We start from the raw sequence: 16,780 nt of genomic DNA, 5'->3' as shown, positions 1-16,780 counted from the left end.
ACTCACAGAGGTCGCTTTTTAAATTTCCTTTCAATCTTAACAAGTATGATAAAGCTACAATATCAATATTTCTTTTCAAGGAGCCATTCTGGTATTCTAAGGGCTGCAAGTCTGAACACCAGAAGTACAGAAAACATTTTAAAATCCTCATCCCCATACCATGAAATTCATGTTTTGGTTCACTTAGAATTTATTTGGCAGATTATAACAGCAAGAAGACTGTTTTGTCAAAAGCTATTTCTTTTGAAGCCACATTATTTGATAAATAATGCCTTTATTACCTCTCAGAAAGGAAGAAAGTTGTGGCTATCAGGCTGCTGCACACATGCACTACACAAATGAAAAGTTATACAATATTAAATAAGTGACATTACAAATTTAAGTATGGTAATAACATGGCTTTAATGAAGAAAAATATGGTTTATACTGAAGGAAAAGAGAAATCTATTTTGTAAGCCAGTTCTGATGACTAAAAGCATGCTCTGTACAAATCCACTGTAAAGGAATATGTTCAGCTTCTGAAACAATTCTGATGTACAACCAAAATATTTTTGCAGCATATACTTCAGGTGTTTCAAAAATTGATCTTTTAGAGATTTTAACTAAGTTTAAAGAATAAAAGATACAACACTTGTGAAGCAGGGTACCTGTCACCCACTATTCCAGAGACTTTAAATATGAAAAAAGACTTTTTCTCTTTGCAGAATACTTAAAAAAAAAAAAAAAAAAAAAAAAAATGAATATGAACCCAATGTTAACAATAATAAAATATGAGTCTGTTGTCAAGGCATTTTATTTAGACAACTGAAAACAGTCAGATGTTCAGAAGCGGTGTACAATGAAACAGAAAAACCGAACCAAATACTTGAGCACATAATCCCTTCTTTACAACTAAAGCCACATCTTTCAGCTTTCAGAAAAAATACTGGTAAAAGCCATTACATTTTTTCCTCCATAATAAAGAAAACACACTACAGTAAGTTTAATTGAAATTGGAGAGACTGGATCTTGGCTTGCACACTTCATTCAAAAAGACAGTAGGCAGGTGCGCTAAAATATAGCAAAATTCTACTACTTGTCTTTTTCGATACTCAGTTCTCTTATAGATACCACCTAGCCAGTTCCAACACATTCTCATCAATTACTGCCCATCTTTGCCTTATGTAGAGAGCGCACTCTGGAAGGCTGCTGCTTATCACCGTTTGCTTGATTTAGTCTCTATGTCCATTTGTTGCATAACAGCTGTGATGGTCAAGCCTTAACTTCAGGAGTTGAGCTGTAGATGGAATCTGAATTTTCAGAGGTAAGGTCTTCTGTGGTTAAAATAGGAAAATTATTTTCAAACTTCACCTTAGATACAGAAAATAAAATAACCACCATAGCAGGACCTGAAACCATCTTTAAAATTAAACTTTTCACAAATGTTTCACCATATCCCTTTAAAACAGTTTACAAGATTATACATAGTTCTACTCACTGGTCTATAATTTTCTCATTAGCTTCTTGATTTTTTTTTAAATGTTTGGCTATTTCCACATATTCTCAGGAAACTAGTTTTAGGGATCTTGTAAATTTTGAAAAGCATCAGTAAAGAGTTGACACCGTATCCACAAACACAAAAGGGAATGTTATGCAGATTAATCCCTGTGGATTAGTTTTGACACTGTTAGGTGTATTTGAAGTAGATAGTTATCAATACATTACCTAGCTCCTCTTCTGCCGTTCCTGGAAGGCTGACCCTTGCTTTTGCCAGCTCTCCACCCTCCTCTTCTGTGGAAAAAAAACAAAACATTTATTATAATTTTGCTAATCCTAATCCCCATTCACCTCAGACTCCAATAGAATATCCCCAGTTATTTTTAAGTGAGAAAAAAAAAAGTTTATTTTAAAACTTTGTCTAGTGGTGAGAGGAGCGGGAGGGTTGGCAAACACTTCCCATTACTGGAGAGCTGTTCTGCATGGGGCTAAGCATTTTATTGCTGGTTTTAACAAATTTATTTTTTAAAATTCCCTCCATTTTACAATACCACTCTTTGCTTCTCTACTTATACACACTTGTTTCTACTGTCTTGCCCTTGCTTAAATTACTGAAAAAAAAACAGTGTTTCATGTGTTGTTTGAGTTTTATTTTACATTTTTATAACACCAAAGGAAAAAAACTCTATATGAGACTATTTTGCTTAGAATATTCACCAAGTGTCTATTAAATTAGCTTATTGGTTTTAAAGGTTAATTTTGTAGCTGCAAAAAAGAAACAGCAAGTATTTATGTAATTAAATTGAATAGGTCTGATACAGAGATTGTTAAAGGAAAGAAGTTACTCTGGCAGGTCTGACTTTTAACCGGCAACTAGTTCTACAAGATTTTGACAAGTTCGGATGCAACTGAGTTTTACAAAAATACAAACAAAGTTCTTACCAGGAACTACACATTTCCAAAGACCGTATGTTTTCCCTACTGTCGTCTGCCACAGTCTTAACGTTCCATCCTCAGAGCCACTAGCATACAACTCTCCATCTGGGCTAAATCTCACACAGTGAATGGGACCAAAGTGTCCTTTGTAAGATTCTATAAGAAACAGTGTTGGCACAGTGTTAAATTTCAAATCTTAGGCAACAAATAAATAGAACTAATGAATTACTGGTGAAGAGGGGAAGGGAAGGAAGTTGTTGTTTTGTTTTATTTTTTAAAATACAGCAGTTTCTCAAAAGGTTGCACGTGTATCTTCTCAGACCAAGGAGTACGAGCTACAGTTGCACCCCGGCAAACTTGAATTTTGGTGTCCATCAAAATGTGCTATTGAATTAAAAACTGACAAGTTAATAGTCTATTCCAGGGAAATAACCATTTCCCTTCTTGTATAAAGCAAGCATGCCAACAAATAAGACACAGGTATCACGAGTGCACATCAGGCTCTTCCATCTATCCTCCCAACTATATCCATTATTCTAAACTAGTATGGGATTTGAATTGGCAAGATTCTCGTGTGCTTCAAAAACAAGAATATTGCTAAATTCATTTGGCTGGCAAAAAAACAGATAAAGAATGTGGAGAAACAAACATGTGCATTGTCCATACAAACAAACAAAATGTTTAAGTAACTTTTTTTTTGCGCAACCAGTGAATGCCACACAACTTTACACACGATATGCAATTTACACTACCATTTACCTCAACACTGAATCTGACTCATGGATTTCTATTGGAGTGGATACCTGCTTATTCCAGGCTGCTTAGACTAGTTAAAGTTAACAGCATGCCTTTAAATGTGTAACACATGTGTTCTGAAATAATGAGAGAGCCAAATAAACTTTCAAATTTAATCTGAGTACAAGTTATCACAAGATATTGTGAAATAAAATTACAATCTTTACCACATGAAAACTGGAAAACTTACCTAGCTCTTCTCCTGTATTATAGTCATATTTATAAAGTTTAAAGTCTTCACCACCTGCAACAAGAAATTCTTTCTCAGGGTGAAGGGATGCAGAGTTGACTGTAGCAGGAGCGTCAAACGATTTAATCTGCTCCAGACTAGGGAAAAAGTTTTGTTAATGCTATATATGTTTTTAAAAACAGCACTTTAAGCCTGTCAGTCTAGGAAAATGTGATGCTGTTCCTACAAATCACAGCTTTCTTAAAAATACTGTTTTCAGTATAAATCTTAAGATGGTAAATTTGCATTTCACTAAGCTAAAGACAAGCTATTACACCTTAACGTTTTGTGACCAATGCCTCACTTATTGTACGCATGTAACAGTTCTCTTGCATGGGCTACTTGTGTTGCACTACAACCTCAGATTTTTACTTTAAGTAAATCATATTAAACCAAAATTAGTTTTGTATAAATTATACATGCAAAAACATTTGCTGCCTGATGATACATGCATAGCCAAACAAAGTCATAATATTCTTGTCTGCCGCCCTTGTTCTTTCCTTAATCTCTTCTTTTTCCTTGTCTTCAAATTGTTTTGTCTAATTTTATATTGTATACTCTTGGACACTGGTACCTTGTTACTTATTCGCTAGTACAAGAGTCTTAACAGTGAGTTAATGGAGTAATTTGTTGAAAAGTTGTCCTTTAACAAAAAGGCTTCTTAGACTGTAAGCTCTGCAGGGAGTTTGTCCACAACTGGGCCCTAATCCTGATTGAGATATTATATAGAGAAGCCAATACAAATAATAATTCTCAGCAAGAGCATTTATTATAAGCACTATACCCATGTATAGCTGTGGCAAATTTATATGTCCATTAGTTTAGATGTGTCTGCTAGTAAGTTTGATTCTAGGGCTGATTGAGTAGTTCAGTCCCCAACCTCAGTCAGATCTTTGCCTCTCTACCACCATTCCAAACAAAGATGCTAATCACTACAAACTGAGGTGGTTTAGTGATACATCCTTTGTGCAATAAGAACTGGATAGAGACCTGCAAACAACTGTTAGCTGCTAATGATTTTCAAGTACTATTTCAGCTAGATTGTTATAGTTAAACTAAATATGAGGGTCTATGCCCCTTTATTTTGGGGGAAACAAGAAAGGGATGGAAAGAGAAATTTTAGTTTCATTAGTGTGGCAGATCAAGATCCTTTTCCCACAACCATACTGGCTCAGTGTCACCTCTCCCATATGCCCTCTACTCCTCTTTATACTTCTGAAGATTTCAAGTTTGAAACTTACGTCTCTGCACTATGAAAAGCAATAGTCCTCCCATAGGTTATCACCAGTATCTCCCCCTCGGGAACATACTCCATGCTGCTCACAGACATTGCAACATTTATTGCTTTTACTTCAGTCATGGTATTCCGGTCCCAGAGGCTGTTGTGGAAAAAAAAAAAAAGACACTTAAAATTACTTGAGTAAACCACATTACTTTCACTCCCATCAATGTGAGGCTTTGGTTTACAAATGCTACCTAAACAAAAACTCCAAAATTGGTTCTAGTCATTCTAGATTGTTAACGGTATGCTGATCTTAATCACTAAATCACTAGCCACAACATGCTCTTAAAATACAGCTATCTCTGGAGCAGAACACAGCAACGGTTCTGCTACAGCAACACTAAGTGATACTTACACTGAAACACCAGACCAGTTTAACAGTCAGTCACCCAGGGATGATGAGCTCTGTACACAATCACCCATGCCCTGAGCAATCCAGCTTCCTAGTGATAACACTTATGATCAAGACTTCAAAACCCTGGCTGGTAAGCAGGAAGCTTTTTCTGGTGCAGATGCAGGAGGGACTAATGCTAATACATATATAGTATCTCAGGTTTCATTTACAGCAAAATGTAGTTGTACTAACAGTCTAAATATAAAACACCATATGCAATTCTGTCTTCCTATGACTGCAAACTGTCAGCTTTAGGGCCTCTGCTAAGCTTCAGGATAACTATTCAGGATATTTCCAGTTTTAATTACTATTACACCTCTACCTCGATATAACATGACCTGATATAACACGAATTCGGATAGAATGCAGTAAAGCAGTGCGGGGGGGGGGGGGGGGGGGGGGGAAATGGGGCAGGGCTGCGCACTCCGGTGGATCAAAGCAAGTTCAATATAATGCGGTTTCACCTATAACGCAGTAAGATTTTTTTGGCTCCCAAGGACAGCGTTATATCGAGGTAGAGGTGTATTTCAAACCCTGTGAACAACTGTGAACCCGTCAGTTACTGATGGAGATTAATTAATTAATTTTAATTAATGGAGATATCCTATCTCCTAGAACTGGAAGGGACCTTGAAAGGTCATCGAGTCCAGCCCCCTGCCTTCACTAGCAGGACCAAGTACTGATTTTGCCCCAGATCCCTAAGTGGCCCCCCCTCAAGGATTGAACTCACAACCCTGGGTTTGGCAGGCGGAGGGACTGAATGGCAGAGTTAACCCCACCCCATTCCACAGACCTCTACTACTCTGCGCTCAACATCACATCAGACAGAAGTCTAGGGTATGGGGAGAGGAGATAACACCCTGGTCACAGCAGCAGTAGTAGTATAGATTCCGCCAAGCTTGCTCAGGAGGTTCTAGGCTATGGGAAAAAAAAACAAAAAGAATGCTCGTCCTCTCCAGTCAGAGAGGCTGTGGGGGCTTCAAGTTTATCAGACTCCTACTAGTCAGACTTGAGCCAAAGATACAGTGAATGGGGTAGGACACTTGTAAGAATCCCAGCGCCCTCCCCTCTCTCACTAGTGGGGCAAGGTGGGGAAGAGGACTGAGCTGGTCACCAGAGCACTGCCTCCCGACAGCAGAACACTTCCCCATCTTTTATACCAGCCTCTGACTAGTGAATGCCTGGTACATTTTTCAAGCTGGACTATGATGGACATGTTACTAAAGGTCAAGTCATTTGTTTGCCACTATCTCTTCACAGGCAATAAGAGTTCCCTCCCAATGCCTCAATGACAGGACTCATCCCAGTTATGAATTCATCCTCTCGGGGGGTTTGCCATGAAAAAGGCAGAGGGCAGTGACTTAACAATATGAAATTAATCAACTGGTATATGGGGGCTTAGTGACAGAAAGCATATTTGATAAGATCACATGATTAACAATTCTTATCTCAGCTATATACCCTCATAGATTAGGACATTAAGAAAGGTCAATATAAGACCACCCTACCTGGTATATAATAATTAGGAATCACACATACCACAAATCAGACACTGACTATTGAAGTTTATATACTTATGTTTCATTTATTTCTGTATCTGAGTTCTAAATATAACTATGTTTTTGGTATTATAAACCCAAAAGCCAACTGTACACACATACAATTATATGGAGAGATAACAGCATTTAAAAAAAATGGAAAGTTAGCGTTTCTTACCGGACAGTTTTATCATCAGCTGAAAGGATCTGTTTGTCATCACTGCTCCATAAAGCCTTTTTAATACCCGAAGTATGTCCACTGACCACCTGAGGTTCTTAAGATTAAAGCAAACATCTTAGTATATGAAATAACAGGGAGATTTAAAAAAAAAAAAAAAAAAAACTTACCACTTAAAATCAATGAACAAACCATTTCACCTTGTTTATAAGTCACTATAAATAATTACCAGTTGTCATAAATCAGTAAATGGTATCAGGATGACAATGCTGTCAAGTGGATAAAGTTGTATTTTATTTTTTACCTGAAGTAATTCCAGGAGTGAGTGACACAGGCCAAATTGATACCTGCTTCTTAGTGCTTGTCTACACACGAAAGCTGCACCAATTTAACTTCATGTATGAATTTAAACTAATGAAGTTAAATTAATGCTAACTCTCTTACTTCAGTTAAGTCTCAGTTGAGAACAAGTAAATTAGGAACAGGTATAAACTAAACTGAAATGAGACACTCAAACCAAAATGAGTGTCCACACAGGATTTTGCACAGGCTCAAACTAACTGTTTAAAAATCCATTTAAATTAAACCAGCGCAACTTTATTGTGTAGATGAGCCCCTAGTCTAGAAATACTGGGAACATTACAAAGTAGCTGGTATTAAACAAGTTTACATGTCCCTGCAGTAAATGCAAGACGTGAGCACACGGAGCCCGGCAAACACTGAGAGGCAGGTACCTTGTGTGCATGAACCCATGCTTCATACTGATGAGACATTAAACAGTTGAAATTATTTGAAGTTTTCTATTTTAAAAATGTGCAATCAAGCTAGTGTTGACAGTAAAATAAATAAGAGGTAATGCAACCTGAAGGATGCTAGAGATTTTCAGCACATCCTACAACAGTAATTTAGATCTCAAATCCTAACACCACCAACTATTAAGAACAGAATTTCAAATCTTGATCTCTTAAGTATCATTCATGAAATAGAACAGATTTGAATATTTTCAAAGGAACAGTCAACTGAATTGTGTGCAACTCTACAAAATGAATGCGTCAGTAGGATAAGAAAAACGGACTAACCTGCTTCTGGCTTGCTCAAGTCATAAATACGCAACAATTTATCTTGTCCACCTGTCAACAGGTAATTGCTGTCCTGAAATAGTTAGAAGTCATGGCGAGTCAGCTTTTTTATTAAAAAACTAAAATGTTACTATGAATATTACAATAGCACTTTTCTAGTAACCCGCTAAAACACCTATTACATTTAGTTCATCCCTCAGAAATGAAAAGTTCACCTGAACCTCTCCCTGACAAAGCATAAAGCACATGAAAACAAGGGCAGCAGTTACATTCAATTGTTTGATTCCCTGACAAATAAGACAAAGATTTTTCATACCTCAGTAAAATCCACACTTTTGACAATATGCTTGTGAGCCAGTGTGATCAGTTCATCCCCTGAAACAGCATCCCATACTTTACTGAAAGAATAGAAAGTACAAGTGTGGTTTCATTAGCCAGTACTGACTTTATTACAAGCTAATTTGGCTGTTCTGGTTACAGGGACAATTCCCAGATAATTACCATTATTTCTAACACAGTAGACCTTTTTATACATAATTACTATGTTCTGATCATTACTGAACACTAGGGATCACCATTCTGGATAAAGGTGAGTTTCTCAAACAGTTAAAACCCAATACTGGAAATGATTAGTTTGTGAGAATACTCCCCCCCCCCCCCCTAAAAGCCATTTCCTTAATTCTTTTGTACTACCAGCCCATTGCTCCTACCTCTCTTCTCTCTGGAGCGGTTCAGGATTAACAGCACTTGTAGCTTTAGAGGTAGATTGGTACAGAATTCCTACTTAGATCTACATAGACTAAGTGCTCATGAGTGGAATTCACATTTTCACACAGACTTGCACACATACTTAACTTTCCACACTGCGACTATCCCCAGTGACATCAAGGTGACTGCTCACAGTGCATAAAGTTAAGCTTGTGCTTAAGTCTTTGTAAGACTGAGGCTCAAGAATATCCAATATTCATCAATTTCACTTAACAGCAAGTACTTTGAGTTACATGCTTCTATGCAAAATCTTGGTGGGAAAGTTGTATGGATTACTACCTGACCCCTGAGCAATGGAAAAACAGGGTGTTAAAAGTAGGGAATTAGCAGTGATGGAACAAAATCATTAATTCTGGTATCCCACATAATTATGTTGCAATTAAGAATTATGAAGGATACCTGAATTGTCTGCGTAGGCCACTATATGTTATTAATCAGGCTGTTCATCCATAAAATAGGGCAGTTATCCAACTTGACAGTATTAACTACCATTCCTCTCCTTGGATCGTTATCCTGTTGTGGTGGAGAGGCTTGTGTGTCCCAATGACCCTCAGAACTACGTCATCTGGAGTTGTGTACTCCTGGTAGGGCCACCCTTGGTGAACAGTTCTGAGGGGAGGTTCCAGACAAAGCGTGCAGAACAGGTGTATTTCAAAGACCTGTCAGTTCTCTGCAGCTGTGAAGGTAGGTAAGGGCTGCAGCAGGACTGACACCTCCGGTTGTCTCAAACTTCCCTGCCACCGACTCCAGGGCTCCTTCCTGTCAAGTTTTGTGAGGCTGCCACTTGTGCACTGGCTCACGTTAAAAGATTTCACACATATGCCTCTGTCAAAGGTGTTAACATCTCCCACTAACAAATTCCCGCGGCAATGGATGAGTAGTGGTGTGGACGAGCAGTGATCTCTGGGAGTCCCTAGGCACTAATCTGCATGCAAGCGGCGGCCGTGTGTTGGTCATCTTGCGCTTGGACTTGTGAGACAGAAGCACAATTCGACAGCTGCGGCCACTACTGAGCAGTCCTTTTCAGGATTCCTTCTGCTCACCATGAATGGCGAATGTTGACTCATATCCAGCTTCTCATCCACCGTAACCTCATGAGAGGCTCTCTGACCTACCCGACAACATCAATGACATCCAAACACACTGGGAGGAGTTCAAGACCATTATTCACAAGATGCTGAAGAGATTGCATACTCCACTCGCCGCCATCAAAATTAGTTTAATGAGAATAAGGAAATCTTAGCACTTATTCATAAGAAGAAAGGTGTAGAGAAAGCCATTTTACACTTGGCAAAATGAACCTGCAAAAATGAGAGACTTAATATAGGCTTAAAGCTGTAGTTCAAAGGAGGCTGTGAGACATCAAGAATCAGTGGCAACAGGCAAATGTCAGCAAGATCCGTAGTTTTGCTGATCAACATGATATGAGAAGCTTTTTTCAAGCAAGTCTCAGGACAGCTCCACCTTCCTTAAGGACAATGCAGCCCATAAGCAATGTTGGAAGGAGCACTTTGAAACTATTGAACCGCAAATCTGAAGTCTCAGCTCCCACCATCAAGTCCATTCCTTAGCATCCAGTAACAGAACCACTTGCAGACCCTCCCACCCCATCTTCTGAGCAAGACTGGGGTGCCGTTATTCAGACTAGACACAACAAGGCACCATGCCCAAATAGTGTCCCTGTGAAGGTCTTCAAAACTGGTGGAATAGCACTCATGTAAAAACTTCATCAACTTGTTGTTAGAATTTGAGTTAATGAGGAAATTCCACCCGACCTAAAGAACGCTAATATTATGACCATTTTAAGAAAGGAGACAAGTCAATGTGCAGGAATTACCGAGGCATTGACCTCATCTCCACTGCCGGGAAGACCCTTGCTTGCATCCTTTTGAACCATTTCCTCCCTCTTGCCGAAGACACCCTTTTGGAATCCCACTGTGGTTTCAGACCGTCTCAGGGCACCACCAACATGATTTTTGTAGCACAGCACCACCAGCCATTATTTATGGCATTTACTGACCTAAGTAAGGCCTCTGATCCCATCAATCATGGAGCATTATGGAAGGTGCTATCTAGGTTCAGTTGTCCATTGAAGATCATTTGCATTCTCAGGCTACTTCACGATGGTATGACCGCCACCATCTTCTCTACTGGGCTGGAGACAGACCCATTCATCATCTGTACTGGTGTTAAGCAGGGCTGTGTTACTGCCCCAAATCCTTTTTCCATCTATTTTGCCATGATCTTATTGTTCTTTGTGACTGCTTTTCTTCTGGAACTGGGATTATTGCATCGCATGGAAGGCCAACTCTTCAACTTGCAACGTCTTCATTCTAAAACTAAGGTCAGCAGGACGGTTATTACTGATCTTCAGTATGCTGATGACAGTGCTATCCTCATGCACACCAAAGCTGACTTGCAATCCACTCTAGATCTTTTCTCAGGCACCTGTGACTTTTCCTCCACATTGAGAAAACTAAGGTGGCTTCACCAGCCTGCCCCAGCACAAGTTGCCCCCTTCTCTGACAAACTGTCATCAGTGGTGAACTCCTGGAACATGTTGACTATTTCCCTTACCTTGGTAGCCACCTCTCCCAAACAGCTAATTTCAATGTGGTGTTTGAACACAGGATCTGTTGTGCCAGGGCATCCTTTGGAAAGTTGCTTCATCATGTCTTTATTGGCAGAGATCTGCAGATGGAAACTAAGATCCTGGTCTACAAAGCAGTAGTCATCCCCACTCTTCTTTATGTGTACGAGACGTGGATGACATACCAAAGCCATTTGGAGGGATACCACCAGCACTGCCTTAGGAAGATTCTCCATATCAGATGGGAAGATCATTGCACCAAATGCCAGCGTTCTCTCTGCAGCTACCACCACCAGTGTTGAGTTGAATATTATGAAAAATCAACTTCACTGGGCTGGCCACTGTGCGTGGAAGGCTGATACTTGTCTTCTGAAGCAAGTCCTTTTTTCTCAATTTAGTCACGGTAACATAACTTGCAGAGGCACAGAGTAAATGCTACAATGACACCCTGAAAGCATATCTTGAGAGTTACTGACCCCATGAATTGAGAAGAGTTGGCTGGCACTAGACTGCAATGGTGTTGCATCGAGAAGAGTTGGCTGGCACTAGACTGCAATGGTGTTGCATCATACATCAAGCCTCAGCCTGTTTTGAGCAAGGTGATTCTCTTCAAGAGGCTGAGGAACAGCGAAGAAGGAAGGAAAGTGTACAGTACCCCAGCCAGCAGTTGTGCTCTCTCCAAGCAACTACCTGTCATATATGTGGAAAAACCTGTTGAGCACGGATTGGACTCCTCAGCCATCTTAAGTCTCATAAAACAGTAATTTCTTTAACACCACAATTCAGAAAAATATAGTATCACAAGATGAAATCACAACACAATGAAATTTCAGTATTAATCATTACTTACGCTGTAAAATCTGCAGCTGCTGTAGCTGCTTTAGTGGCATCTCTATTCAGGGTAGCACCCCAGACGGCACCTTTATGACCTAGAAATGTTCCAATCCAGTCGCCCGTGTCACCCTGGCGTAGCATAGGTTTACCATCTAGGCAAAAACAAAGATTAATTTTCAGATAATACAGCTTTATTTTACTTAATAGCAAGCATAGTTCTAATGAAACAGTTCCAGTTACACTACTGTGTAACAAAAAAGAAAACACCAGAGCTCTTTGTCAATGGAAATGTGACATACCTTTGAAACAATATATTTTGTTACCAATTTAATAAGAAATGGCGCTTTAATTTTTTATCTGTTCATATAGGGACTGACTCTTGCTATGTGTAGGTACCAAAATGGTGCCACAATTTTGGTTGGGGCCTTTACACACTAATGCAATATAAATAATAATACCGTTTGTCTGTGTTCTGGTTCATTTACTAATTAGTAGTTTTCTGTCACCCTGTTAACAGCGCTGTACTTGTTTTAGTTTCAACATATTAGCACCTGCTTTTGATGCCAACACTGCTTACAAAAAGTTTCATTTTTAAATTGTCTGATATATAGATTACTTTTCAGATACATATACAGTTATAAAAATAAAACAGAATTAGAAAGTGGCATTGTAGACAGACAAATACAACCCAGACTCAGTAAATGGTCCAAAAGGGTCTTTTATAGAAGGGGATATGTAGAGAAATAAAATGTGTGTGCATGTATTTGGTGGGAGGGTGGAAGCTTTATGAGGTCTGGAAGAAAGCCCTGCTGGAAAGGGATATGAGCATGAAGAAAAGTCAATTCGGACCTGCTAATGTACTGTAATACTGGCACTCTAAATCCAATTATGAGCCAGTTAATTTATTTGATAAACATCTCATTTTATAATCAGCTACCACCTAGAAAGTGCAGGAGTTGAAGGGGGCTGCGCTCACACCAACTTGTAGAACTGCTATTTTCACCAGGTGGTGGTGGTGCTGCCTAATTTCAGAATTTAAAAAAATCCACTAGCAAAATTTTTAATTCTCTACCCCTTTAAGATTATGACAAGAACTGTTACGACGTGAGCTGAACATAACTCAGCTAGGTAATGGAGTAATGACTCTCTGAGTATGCAGAGTCTGAAATAAGTACGAACTGTCAATATTCTTTTCAATTTGCTAACACCCTAAGGCTGTTTCCACAAATATCAGCACTGGTAGGTATTTCACTGCTGCCCAAAGCATGCAAGAAATAGCAGTTACAACTACATAACGAACAGCTGTGCAATCTGAGATGTCAAGCTGAGATCATGCTCACTGTGGGTGGAATGGGACACAATCCCACCCACTATCTTCCCCCCAGACCGACCCCTGGGGCTGCCTCTATCCCAGATGGGTAACTCAGCCTGGGTACAGGGCAAGGCATCAGCAGGTTTTTGTCTCCCACGCTAGGGTTAGGACTTAAGGTGTGTTTGGGTGTCTCCCACGTCACCTGCCCGCCCGCGTCCACAGCGCAGGGTAACGCAACTAGAACCGGGGGGGGAGGGGTCTCATCCACCAGCGTCGGGGCTCAGGTACCCCGGTGGAGGCCGCCCACAGACCTGAGAGCAGAACAGGGGAAACCAGCCCCTCCCCCTCGCGTCTCTCCCCAGCCCCTCCCCAGAGAGGCAGCACTGCCGAGCCGAGCCAGGCATCCCCCCGCCCCCAGCTCATTCATGGCAGGAGCGCGCTAGGCCCCCCTCACGCCCCGAGCTCACCCTTGCAGGCGCTGATGAGGAAGTAGCCGTAGGGGGTGATGTCGCTGAAGGCCAAGTCCACCACGGGCCGCGTGTGCCCGGAGCACGTCAGCGGGGTCTGTCTCATCGCCATGGCGGCGGCGGCGGCGGCTCCGGGGAGGCGGAGGGCGGGAGGAACGCGCGGCGCGTGTGGCGAGGGAGGGGGGAGCGAGCGGGCGGCGGGAAAGGGGAGAGGGAGGCGCGCGACGGGCGCACACACGGGACAGCACAGGACGGGAACACGAGCTAGGCCGACCTGGGCTAGGCAGGAACAGGAAGCGGCGGCGGAGGAAGTGACGACGAGTCGGAGCAGTTGGTGTCACCGGAAGTTACGTTAACCGAGGGGTGGGGGAAAGAATGGAGCTCAGTGTCTGTTTGCCTCCGCGCGGAAATTACGCGTGTCCTCGCTCTCGCAAGCGGCGGTTCCGTCCGTTCCCCCCCTGCCAGCTGCGGGGCGGGGTCTCGCGGGGGCGAGGCTGTGAGGTCACACAGAGGGGGCGGGGAAGACGAGCGGGGAATCCCTGTCTCTATTCACCGCGCGCCGCGGGCTCCTGGGCGGTTCCGTGCAGGCGCAGCCCGCCGGGGGCTCTGGGACGTCTCGCGGTTACCGTAATACACAGAGTAGAGGACAAATGGGTTTGTCCAGAGCGGGCGGCCCCGCGGCATTGCGCTGGGCCTGTTCCCCCGGCACCTGCCCCCGCGGCCGCTCCTGGTTGGAAGTGGTTGGCGGCCGCGGCAGCACCAGGCTCCTGCGAGCCCCCACCGGCTCCTGCCTCCACCGCTGCCTGTCGCGAGCCTGGGGGCGGGATGTGGGGTCAGATGCATCAGGGGTGGGAGCACGTGCCGGGGGCTGAGCTGGGAGGGAGGCGCAGCCTGCAGGAGTTCAGCGCTCGCTGGGTTGTAAATGCAGCACTGGGGGTGGGAGCAGCTCAGCTGGCTGGAGGCGTGGCGAGGTCCCAGCTCTCAAGCCCCATTAGCCCGGGTCTGGCTCCCCGGGCTGGGGGAGGCTCGCTCCCAGCTGCAGTGTAGACACAGCGGTCCCTTGCTCTTCGGCACAGGCCTCTAGTTTAATGAGGCAAATCCCGCACCCTGGGCTGTTTACGTTGAGATTTCAAACGTCTCAGTAAAACCTGAGGCAAGACTGAAATGAATCCCCAAGCTAAGTGGGTCTTGAGTAGGGCAGTCCCTAGACATTTTGGTGCCCTATGCAGGTCCCCAGTGGGGGGGGAGGGGCTGGCTGTCCCCAGGCCTCCATGGGGGGAGGCTGGCTCCAGGCCTCTGCGGGGGGCAGGGGGGTGGAGCAGGTTTGGGGGCAAAAAGGAACTGCTCCCCAGCACAAGTTGGTGGAGCAGGTTGGGGCTGGGTCACCCCACTTCCTGCAACCTGGTGATTGCAGGGTAGGCCCCACCCTGCACTCAGGGGGTGGTGCAAAGTGGAGTCACCCGGCCACAGCCCGCTCTGCTCTGCTCCCCTGGCTCCCAGCCTTGGGGGGGGGGGCAGAGAGGATTCGCACCCCAGCACTTGCTGGGAGCTGGCGGAGCATAGCGGGCTGGGTCTGGGTCGCTCCACTTCCCACTGTCCGGTGAGTCCAGGGCACGCCCGACACCTGCTGCAGTCCCGGAGTGGGGGTGGGGCTGAGGTGGGAGCTTTGGGGAAGGGATGGAGTGGTGGCGGGGTTGGGGTGGAGCAGGGGTGGGAAGAGGTGGAGTGGGGACAGAGCAGGGGTGGGGGCTTTGGGGAAGAGGTTCAGCTGGCCGAGGGATTGGGCTGGTCGCTGGAGCAGCATGCAGCTGTGTAGGGCACCAGGAAATTTGGGGCAATTTGGTGCCCCAAATTTCCTGGTGCCTTATGCAGCTGCGTAGTTTGCATATGGGTAAGAATGGCCCTGGTCTTGAGTCTGACTGTAATTCTGTGACTATCTGAGGAAGATTCCAGTGTCCTCCTCCTATCCCATTGTTCGGCTCTAGAGCAGTGGTTCTCAACTCAGGGGCCAATTGTGACCCAATCAGCACATGGCTGCAGCCCATGTGACGTCCTCATCAGAGCCATACAGGTAACATATATATTGTGTGGCTGCGTCCCACATGACACAGAGAGCTGCATATGGGGTCCACAATGGTAAATAGGTTGAGAACCACTGATCTAGAGAGGCAACAGCAGTGAGAGGGAAGTGACATATTTCACTGGCATAACACTCAGTTTATATAATCTTTCTATTGACTAAGGTGACAAGATTTTAAAATCCAATACACAAATACTTTGTATAATCCTGTCACAGAGAGTACAGGAAAGGTGTTTAAAGGAAGGGCTATACGTTTGATGCTTTTCTTGGGAAGAGTTTTTGGATTGGGGAACATTTATTGCTTGCTTTCTTTATGGGACTCTAAACCTTTTCCTATCCAGCTCTGTCCTTTGTCCCTCCTTTTCTCTCTCCCACACGCCCCTTAAAAATTAAGCTAGGTTCATGTAATGTGTTGGGTCTCAGAACAGCACTTCCCCACTGAAATGTACACTCATGGGAATGTGAGAGGGACTAGGATGGAAACTAATTAGAAAGAGGAGCTATCTAACTGATTATACTTAAAACAGGACAAAACATCTTTTGCTTTGATGAGTGAAACATTCTGTGCTGGCACCTGTGCTCTTCATGGCCTTAAATTCAGTATTAAAAATTAAGTCCTCCATATTCTACATATTGTGGGCTGCCTACAGTCTGTGGGCTACACTTTGACTATCCCAATTTAATTTAAATTTATTCCGTTATTTTGTTTAGGTAGAAAAATGCTTACACATCACTCATGCCTCTTTAGCAGCTTAATCGTTACTTGTTAATACAGAGTTCCCAGACTTGACAAAATAAGTTACATTAAAAATCTGGCTGTTA

The 16,780-nt window shown here is 43.0% G+C and overlaps 1 protein-coding gene across 1 annotated transcript; it reads right to left on the bottom strand.

Moving 5' to 3' along the window:
- Positions 1-383: 383 nt before the first annotated feature.
- Positions 384-14,294, bottom strand: STRAP (serine/threonine kinase receptor associated protein). The gene is made up of 10 exons (XM_054036127.1): positions 13,879-14,294; positions 12,116-12,251; positions 8,224-8,305; positions 7,908-7,980; positions 6,829-6,925; positions 4,678-4,815; positions 3,398-3,534; positions 2,419-2,568; positions 1,705-1,770; positions 384-1,313 (listed from the first exon to the last, which is right to left on the bottom strand). The coding sequence occupies exons 1-10, from the start codon at positions 13,988-13,990 to the stop codon at positions 1,252-1,254; spliced, it is 1,053 nt and encodes a 350-aa protein (XP_053892102.1). The 5' UTR covers positions 13,991-14,294; the 3' UTR covers positions 384-1,251.
- Between the last annotated feature and the right edge of the window lie 2,486 nt (positions 14,295-16,780).

Source organism: Malaclemys terrapin, chromosome 1, assembly GCF_027887155.1.
Source record: "Malaclemys terrapin pileata isolate rMalTer1 chromosome 1, rMalTer1.hap1, whole genome shotgun sequence".
Classification (NCBI taxonomy): domain Eukaryota; kingdom Metazoa; phylum Chordata; order Testudines; family Emydidae; genus Malaclemys; species Malaclemys terrapin.
The sequence above is the reverse complement of the archived record's forward strand: the minus strand, read 5'-3'. Positions and strand labels throughout refer to the sequence as shown.